Source organism: Mustelus asterias, chromosome 11 (genome assembly GCF_964213995.1).
Source record: "Mustelus asterias chromosome 11, sMusAst1.hap1.1, whole genome shotgun sequence".
Classification (NCBI taxonomy): Eukaryota; Metazoa; Chordata; class Chondrichthyes; order Carcharhiniformes; family Triakidae; genus Mustelus; species Mustelus asterias.
In genome coordinates this window covers 25,313,098-25,322,527 of record NC_135811.1, presented here as the reverse complement: position 1 = coordinate 25,322,527, position 9,430 = coordinate 25,313,098, and the positions used below count along the sequence as shown (strand labels likewise).

The window sequence follows — 9,430 nt, the reverse complement described above, 5'->3', positions numbered from 1 at the left end:
CAGTGAGCGGCGATTTGGTTGAGCGCCAAATTCTCCATTCTCTCTGGCAGCGGCAGTGGGATGTGAACGGCTGGAGAATTCTGGCCTTACTCTATAAACTGAAATCATGTCATGCCAATTTAAGGAGATGGATGGGTCTTTTTACATATATTCTTGGCAATGATCAAGCAACAATTCCTCGATATGCATTTCCAAATAGGATGAAGATTGGGCGGTAGCTCATCTAAAGAGATCATTGTTTAGCCATTGCATTATACGTTCTATTGTACAGCTTTTTTTTAAAGGCCTTTTTGCCATTTTTACCAATGTCAAAAGTTTTTGCCTCTTTAAATTATCTATGTTTGAAGACTGGTTAATAACTTCTAGCGTGTTCATATGACCCCAGTCCTGTGTCGGTGTGTTGTAATATAAATAGCAGAAAGTCAAATGTCCAGAGTGAAGCAAAGAACTTCCAAATCTTTGAAATATGCCAAAAGCAATAGCTCGTTCAACTACCAGGTGCTTTTTCATCTGGCTGGTGGTCCTGTCGTACTCTGTAAGTAAGCGCATTATGCACAACTTTAAAATGTATAACTGCTTTAGTTTTTCGATTACTGTAGAGCCACAAAGCAGTAGCCTCAGCAACTTGTTTAATGAATACACAACACCGCGACTAAAATGATTACACATAAATGCACCGGTTTCTATGGTATAATTCGACCTTGTGCATGTTGTAAAGTGTGTGTTATTTATTCACTACAAAGCCATTGATGAAGCATCCTTTCCAATATGTTGCTATTTTTTTCCTCGCCATTTCACTATTGCGCACTTTCCCCGGCCATTTTCTCATGATTTCTCTGCTCAGTAAACTCCCCATTCCTTTCATAGGCCTCCGCATTACAAGGTATCATTTACTTGCTATGAGTTCGAGGTAAATGATGTCATGCTGTTTTTATATCCCTGCATTGAATCTTTTCCCTATTATATAGTTTTTATTTGAAGTCATAAAAGTGATGTCGTGGAGGCAAGCTTTACCAGAACCAGCTGAGAAAAGGTCACAGTCATTATTCAGTGTGCATAAAAGTAATGGCAAGAAATTAATTTCACTTTTAATTAATATATATTTTGCCTTAAAGGGACATTGTCAGTGCTGAGGCTTTGTTTACAAGCACTTCAACCTAAGGATAAACAAATGTAACAGTGTAATTGTTGACACAATGATGTCACCATGTCATTACATCAACAATTCCATTTCACTGGGAAGACATTTAAACTGTAAATGGAGAGATCTACACTGCTGTCATTTATACTGCGGTTAATATAATTTAGCTTGGAGCAGGAAACTATCTTAAATAGCAGAGTTTTCTCAGTGGAATGTTCCAGAGACTTGACTCATTTGAAAGTTTTCCAAACATGTTTTTTAAAGTCGTGAATGCCCTTTTGTACAATTGCAATGGAATCACATGTAACTTTATTTTATTTTTCTCCACAGAAAGTCTACAGCGACAACGGTAAGTGTCTTTTTAAACTACCACATACGCGCCATTATAATCAGCGTTAAAATTCTGTCGGATTAAGAACTGACAATTGGTTGAGCAGTTCATAAAATTCTCTAATAAAATTGAGTAGTGTTCATTGTTTGGACAATACTTGCAGTGAGTTGAAAAATAGTAACACAACATACACATAGACAGAAATCTTTGCCACAATTTAATAGTATTTCACTGAGTAGATGTAAAACTGGTCTGAAGTGGAATATTTTGATAAAATCTCTGTAGAGACTAAAACATTTTAAAAAGAAATTCAAACTTCCAGTTTAATAGCTGAAAGGAAAACATGACAAGATTTCACGATTTAAGACTTTCACTGTAACAGAAGATTAAAAACACTTTTGATGAAACACTATTTTTGTCAGCAACTTATATTTTAAAACACCAAACAAAACATTGCCCTTTTCATTTTTGCACATCTGGAAACATAGATTATTTTTCAACCTCAGGCTTTTAATCTCAGAATTGTCTTTCACTGTGAGATTTTTCTCCCCCCAGAAATTCTTCCGCTAGCACAATTTAGGCAAATTTTCCAATTTATTTTTAACTCCTCATGAATTTGGTCTTTGCAATCCAAACATAAGCTCCCAACCAGATACTTGCATGGTGACAACAGCTTTTTGCTGCCTTTAGCTACTCTCTCTTTTCCAAATCCTGGCAGATTAACTCTGCCTGTGAGTTTTCAGGTTTACCTTAGACCCTCCCCTTTTCAGGTCCACCTCCGTATCTGTGAAGTATATTTCCAGTTGTGCAAAAAGGAAAAGGAGAATGTATTGTTTGGTGTTTTAAAGTAAAAGTTGCTGACAAAAATAGTGTTTAGTCAAAAGTGTTTTAATCTTCTGTTACAGTAAAAGTCTTAAATCATCAAATCTTGTCATGTTTTCCTTTTGGCTATTAAACTGGAGGTTTGAATTTCTTTTTAAAAATTGGGGCCTGTATCCAGGTGGAAATGCTTAGTAGCTATCCCTGAAGCCCAACCCTCTTTTATTCTGGACGTAAATCAACAGTTTAAAACACAGGGCAGCACGGTGGCACAGTAGTTAGCACTGCTGCCTCACAGTGCCAGGGATCTGGGTTCAATTCCTGGCCTTGGGTCACTGTCTGTGCAGAGTCTGCATGTTCTCCCCATGTGTGGGTGGGTTTCCTCTGGGTGCTCCAGTTTCCTCCCACAGTCTGAAAGACGTGCTGGTTAGGTGCATTGGCCATGCTAAATTCTCCCTCAGTGTACCCGAACAGGTGCTGGAGTGTGGCGACTAGGGGATTTTCGCAGTAACTTCATTGCAGTGTTAATATAAGCCTACTTGTGGCACTAATAAAAATAAACACCTGTATACAACCAACATTCTCGACACTTCACTGGAGATTTAGGCTGGGGATCCCATAACGCACTCCCCTCTGATTCCCCCACCCCCACCATGGCAGGTTTTCCAGCAGCAGAGGTGGCTCACCACTGGCCTCCTGATCCCGCAGCGGGAAAATCCTGCCTTTACAGTCTATCCAGTGTTAGCACACTGGCTGCTGCCATTGACTCCAAGTGTAAGCACCTTGCACCTTCTTCGCAGTGAAACGCATCAGGTCTTCTTTAGCCTCTAATGATCAAACCACCCAGGCTTGTTACCAGGCAGGCTTCAGACAGGTCACATGATCCCTTCCCTTTACTTAAATTGAAGCCACAGTCCCAAAACATAACAATCGTATAAACCTCATAACTCTAACACTTCTAAAAAGGTGTCTATCTTTTAAGAGGCTGTGAATTTACTGCCTCATTAGCAGCAGAGTCAATAAGTTCCCGCACAATACCGCATCAGGTTAACATTTATATGGGCATTTTGAGTAAATACGACAAGTTGGGGGTAACTGACCTTCATTCCTGGTTTTCTATATTTAATGGTGAGGTACTGAAGCCAAAATTGTTCTCAGCAATCTTGCAGTTTTTTCTTAAATTCTCCACCATCACCTCCTTCCTGTACCGTCCTCCCAGGAAGTGTTTTATTTTAATGTGGCAAGGCCATCATGTTCTACAGTCACAGTCAGAACTGTATCTTTTAATGCAAACTTGCTAGCCGGTCAATCATACTCATTGTACCATTGACGGGAAAATGTTTTCTTTCATTTTATAATACCTGATTTCCCAATATACAGTTCTGTTTGGCCAGTAGGAAGTAACTGGCAGAGTCCTTGGCTAATGGCACGGTTTCAACATAGGTGAACAATACTCTGATTCTTGGTCAATACTGCCAGCCCAGATGTTCTGGAGACCATATTACAGTAAACCATACTGTTAGTGCCAACCATAATGTTTCTCAGTTTGCACAAAGAATACATCAACAGACTCTCGTATGCCAATATTTAAAAATAAATTCTTGGGATGTAGAACATTACAGCGCAGTACAGGCCCTTCGGCCCTTGATGCTGCGCCAACCAGTGGAACCAATCTAAAGCCCATCTAACCTACACTATTCCAATATCATCCATATGTTTATCCAATAACCATTTGAATGCTCTTAATGTTGACGAGGCCACTACTGCTGCAGGCAGGGCATTCCACGCCCTTACTACTCTCTGAGTAAAGAACCTACCTCTAACATCTGTCCTATATCTCTCACCCCTCAATTTAAAGCTATGTCCCCTCGTGCTAGCCATCACCATCTGAGGAAAAAGGCTCTCACTATCCACCCTATCTAATCCTCTGATCATCTTGTATGCTTCTATTAAGTCACCTTTTAACCTTCTTCTCTCTAACGAAAACAACCTCAAGCCCCTCAGCCTTTCCTCATACAATTTTCCCACCATACCAGGCAACATCCTGGTAAATCTCCTCTGCACCCCTTGCAACACTTCCACATCTTTCCTATAATACAGCGACCAGAACTGTACGCAACACTCCAAATGCGGCCGCACCAGAGTTTTGTACAGTTCAGCATGACCTCCTGGCTCCGAAACCCAATCCCTCTACCAATAAAAGCTAACACACCGTACGCCTTCTTAACAACCCTATCAACCTGGGTGCCAACTTTCAGGGATCTATGCACATTGACACCCAGATCCCTCTGTTCATCCACACTACCAAGTATCTTACCATTAGCCCAGTACTCTGTATTCCTGTTACTCCTTCCAAAGTGAATCACCTCACACTTTTCCGCATTAAACTCCATTTGCCACCTCTCAGCCCAGCTCTGCAGTTTATCTATGTCCCTCTGTAACCTGCCACTTCCCTCCGCACTGTCTACAACTCCACCGACTTTAGTATCATCCGCAAATTTACTAATCCATCCTTCCACGCCCTCATCCAGGTCATTAATAAAAATGACAAACACAAGTGGCCCCAAAACAGATCCTTGCGGTACACCACTAGTAACTGAACTCCAGGATGAATATTTCCCATCAACCACCACCCTCTGTTTTCTTACAGCTAGCCAATTCCTGATCCAAACCACTAAATCACCCTCAATCCCATGTGTCCGTATTTTCTGCAAAAGCTTACCATGGGGAACCTTATCAAACGCTTTGCTGAAATCCATATACACCACATCAACCGCTTTACCCTCATCCATCTCTTTGGTCACCTTCTCAAAGAACTCAATAAGGTTTGTGAGGCACGACCTACCCTTCACAAAACCGTGCTGACTATCCCTAATCAAATCATTCCTTTCGAGGTGATTATAAATCCTATCTCTTATAATCCTTTCCAATACTTTGTCCACAACAGAAGTAAGGCTCACCGGTCTATAATTACCAGGGTTGTCCCTACTCCCCTTCTTGAACAAGGGGACAACATTTGCTATCCTCCAGTCTTCTGGCACTGTTCCTGTAGACAATGGCGACACAAAGATCAAAGCCAAAGGCTCTGCAATCTCCTCTCTAGCCTCCCAGAGAATCCTAGGATAAATCCCATCCGGCCCAGGGGACTTATCTATTTTTACCCTTTCCAGAATTGCTAACACCTCCTCCTTATGAACATCAATCCCATTCAGTCCATGTTGGGCGACTCTGTTCAGAACTTTTTTATTCTTTACTCAGTTGCCCTGGGAATGTATTGGTAGGATCGTCCTTTCAACTGATGCATTCCTTATGATGATGATGATGATGATACTCCCACAAATCTATTAGACAGGGAATTCCACGATCTTGACTCAATCATGATGATCAGGATTGTGTGACTTTGAGAGGAGGTAATGGTGTTCCCACAGCATTGCTGCTCCTGTCCCCTTTGATAGTAAAAGGTGCAGCGTAGGTCTCCATGTCTGAATCAGGTGGTTGTGGTAGGCCCAAACTAAGCATCAGCAAGCAGGCTATTGATAAGTAGGTGCATATGTTACCCACACTGTTATTTTATTTTGGTTATGGGAACAAATCTGCAATTCCAATCTATTACTGAGTGAAGCCTACTCTACCAAGCAAGATTAGGAAAAGCATTTCTTCATTTGTGTGTGGAAATTCCTAGTCATGAGGAATGACAAAAGCTGGAAATACAAAAGGTTGGTGCAATATGATACATGGCCCCGTACACAAATACACTTCAATGGGTAATTCACATTGATTATATGCACAGCGCATTAGTCAGCCTGTTTTAAGCAGCAGACATTACATTTCAATTAGTATGACTCATTTCAACAATAAATTCAAGCTCGTTGTATGGATTCAATTATTTAATGATAGGACTACGTTGAGTTTAACTAATAACACAAGCCGTGGAATTAGGTTAGGAGGTTTTGTAAGAAGAGAATGTTGAAGAAAGGAATAAGGGATTGGGTTACGTTCAGAGGGGAACAGCAGACAAACTATCCAGCCCCCTCTCCCAAACAGTTGATAAATTCCTTCAGCTGCCCTCAAATAATTTCCAGCAGCTCCAGACAAAGTGGACTTCACATTGAATGCCACCCTACTGTGCTTCAGTCACACCCTGGCTAGAGTTTCCTGTAATGAGAGCAGCTTAGGAATTTGATCATGCCCAGGACTGAGTGCACTGGGGCTGCTGTGTTCAATGCTCTTGGCCTGTTACTGTTGTCCCAAACACAATGGAATCTTGCTGCTTCCTGCTGATGTGAAGTCTATTGCCAGCACAACCCAAGCTATTCATAACTGTACACTTACTTGGGGGACAGGAAACTGGGCATCTCTAATGCTATTTAAAGGTAGACAGCACTTCTTAAAGGAGCAGTGCAAGCAACAGGGGGGGTTTTATTCACAGAGAAAAAAGTTCTGACAGAGCACAATAGTGTTCTCCATCTGCCTTAGAGTCCCTAGTGCAGGCAACGGACACGAGGAGAGAGTTCTTCTTTTCTCCAAGATCACAGAAAGCCCTCCAGTCAACACCTCTTCTACCATAAGACCATAAGACCATAAGACATAGGAGCGGAAGTAAGGCCATTCGGCCCATCGAGTCCACTCCACCATTCAATCATGGTTGATTTCAACTCCATTTACCCGCTCTCTCCCCATAGCCCTTAATTCCTCGAGAAATCAAGAATTTATCAATTTCTGTCTTGAAGACGCTCAACGTCTCGGCCTCCACAGCCCTCTGTGGCAATGAATTCCACAGACCCACCACTCTCTGGCTGAAGAAATTTCTCCTCATCTCTGTTCTAAAGTGACTCCCTTTTATTCTAAGGCTGTGCCCCCGCGTCCTAGTCTCCCCTGTTAATGGAAACAACTTCCCTACGTCCATCCTATCTAAGCCGTTCATTATCTTGTAAGTTTCTATCAGATCTCCCCTCAACCTCCTAAACTCCAATGAATATAATCCCACGATCCTCAGACGTTCATCGTATGTCAGGCCTACCATTCCTGGGATCATCCGTGTGAATCTCCGCTGGACCCGCTCCAGTGCCAGTATGTCCTTCCTGAGGTGTGGGGCCCAAAATTGCTCACAGTACTCCAAATGGGGCCTAACCAGTGCTTTATAAAGCCTCAGAAGTACATCCCTGCTTTTGTATTCCAAGCCTCTTGAGATAAATGACAACATTACATTTGCTTTCTTAATTACGGACTCAACCTGCAAGTTTACCTTTAGAGAATCCTGGCCTAGGACTCCCAAGTCCCTTTGCACTTTAGCATTATGAATTTTGTCACCGTTTAGAAAATAGTCCATGCCTCTATTCTTTTTTCCAAAGTGTACGACCTCGCACTTGCCCACGTTGAATTTCATCAGCCACTTCTTGGACCACTCTCCTAAACTGTCTAAATCTTTCTGCAGCCTCCCCACCTCCTCAATACTACCTGCCCCTCCACCTATCTTTGTATCATCGGCAAACTTGGCCAGAATGCTCCCAGTCCCGTCATCTAGATCGTTAATATATAAAGAGAACAGCTGTGGCCCCAACACTGAACCCTGCGGGACACCAATGGGCAGGTATCCCTGGGAAGGTCAACGGCATGAGATTAGCTCTCAGGAAATGGCTGCAGGGCAGAAAGAAGTTCGGTGACCTCCCCAGAGTTATTCAGATAAAAATACTGCTCTCTCACCCTCTGCTCACATCACCAACGACACTACTCACAGCTCTGCCCTCAGATACTTCCCTTCACTCTTCTACAACCACTCTTCCTTCCACCTGCTAAGATTCAACCGCTCACCACTACTGCGATTCTCAATTTGCATACCTTATAATAGTCATACAGTACTTCAGCTACTCCTCCATGAGAGGCACATTATCTAAACATCTTACAGGACTGTGAATAAAGCATTCCTTTCTGGCTTGCAAGAAGTCCAAAGGTGTGCAGTTTAGGTGGATAGGCCATGCTAAATTGCCCTTTAGTATCAGGGAGACTAGCTAGGGTAAAATGCATGGGGTTATTGGGATAGGGCCTGGGTGGGATTGTGGTCGGTGCAGACTCGATGGGCCAAATGGCCTCCTTCTGCAATGTAGGGTTCTATGATTCTATGAAAGGCTGCCCACAACTCCAGACAGCACACTGCCAGAGGAGATCGAGCCTGCCTGTACACATTCTCCCTGCATCGTGGGCAGCAGCAGATTAGTGGCTGTGCAGACTTGCAATGCTGGAGGCAATGTCACTCAGTTTCTTCCCACCTTATCCTCTTGTTTCCTCCAATCTCAGCATGGCAAACTGCAGATACTTTCACCAGGCACCTCCCTCTCCCTGCTCTCTTTTTATTTATTATTTATTTATTTGTTCATGGGATGTGGGTGTTGCTGGCTAGGTCAACATTCATTGCCCATCCTTAATTGCCCTTCAGAAGGTGGTGGTGAGCTGTCTTCTTCAACTGCTGCAGTCCCTGAGGTGTAGGTACACCTGCAGTGCTGTTAGGGAGGAGATTCCAGGATTTTGACCCAGCTACAGTGATGGAATGGTGATATAGTTCTAAATCAGGATGATAGGTCTCTTGGAGGAGAACTTGGAGGTGGTGGCTTTCCCATGTGTCTGCCGCCCTTGTCCTTCTGGATCTTAGAGGCCGTGGGTTTGGAAGGTTTTGATTAAGGACCCTTGATGAATTCCTGCAGTGCATCTTGTAGATGGTACACACGGCGTTGGTAGTGGAGGAATGAATGTTTGTGGGAGGGATGCCAGTCAAGCAGGCTGCTCTGTTCTGAATGGTGTCAAGTTTCTTGAGTGTTGGAGCCGCACTGATCCAGGTTCATGGAGAGCATTCCATCACACATCGAAAGCCCAGCAACGCCTCTACTTTCTCAGAAGACTAAGAAAATTTGGCATGTCAGCTACGACTCTCACCAACTTTTACAGATGCACCATAGAAAGCATTCTTTCTGGTTGTATCACAGCTTGGTGTGGCTCCTGCTCTGCCCAAGACCGCAAGAAACTACAAAAGGTCATGAATGTAGCCCAATCCATCACGCAAACCAACCTCCCATCCATTGACTCTACACTTCCCGCTGCCTCACCATAATTAAGGACCCCACACATCCCAGACATTCTCTCTTCCA

General features: G+C 43.1%; 1 protein-coding gene across 1 annotated transcript in view; it reads left to right on the top strand.

Annotated features, from left to right (window-relative positions):
- Positions 1–388: 388 nt before the first annotated feature.
- The window catches only part of LOC144500420 (factor VII-activating protease-like), a 42,959-nt gene continuing 33,917 nt past the window's right edge, over positions 389–9,430 (top strand). Inside the window, exons 1-2 of the mRNA XM_078223279.1 lie at positions 389–535; positions 1,472–1,490. Coding sequence (XP_078079405.1) covers positions 467–535; positions 1,472–1,490 — 88 coding nt within the window. The 5' untranslated portion in view covers positions 389–466. The remainder of the gene's footprint in view (positions 536–1,471; positions 1,491–9,430) is intronic.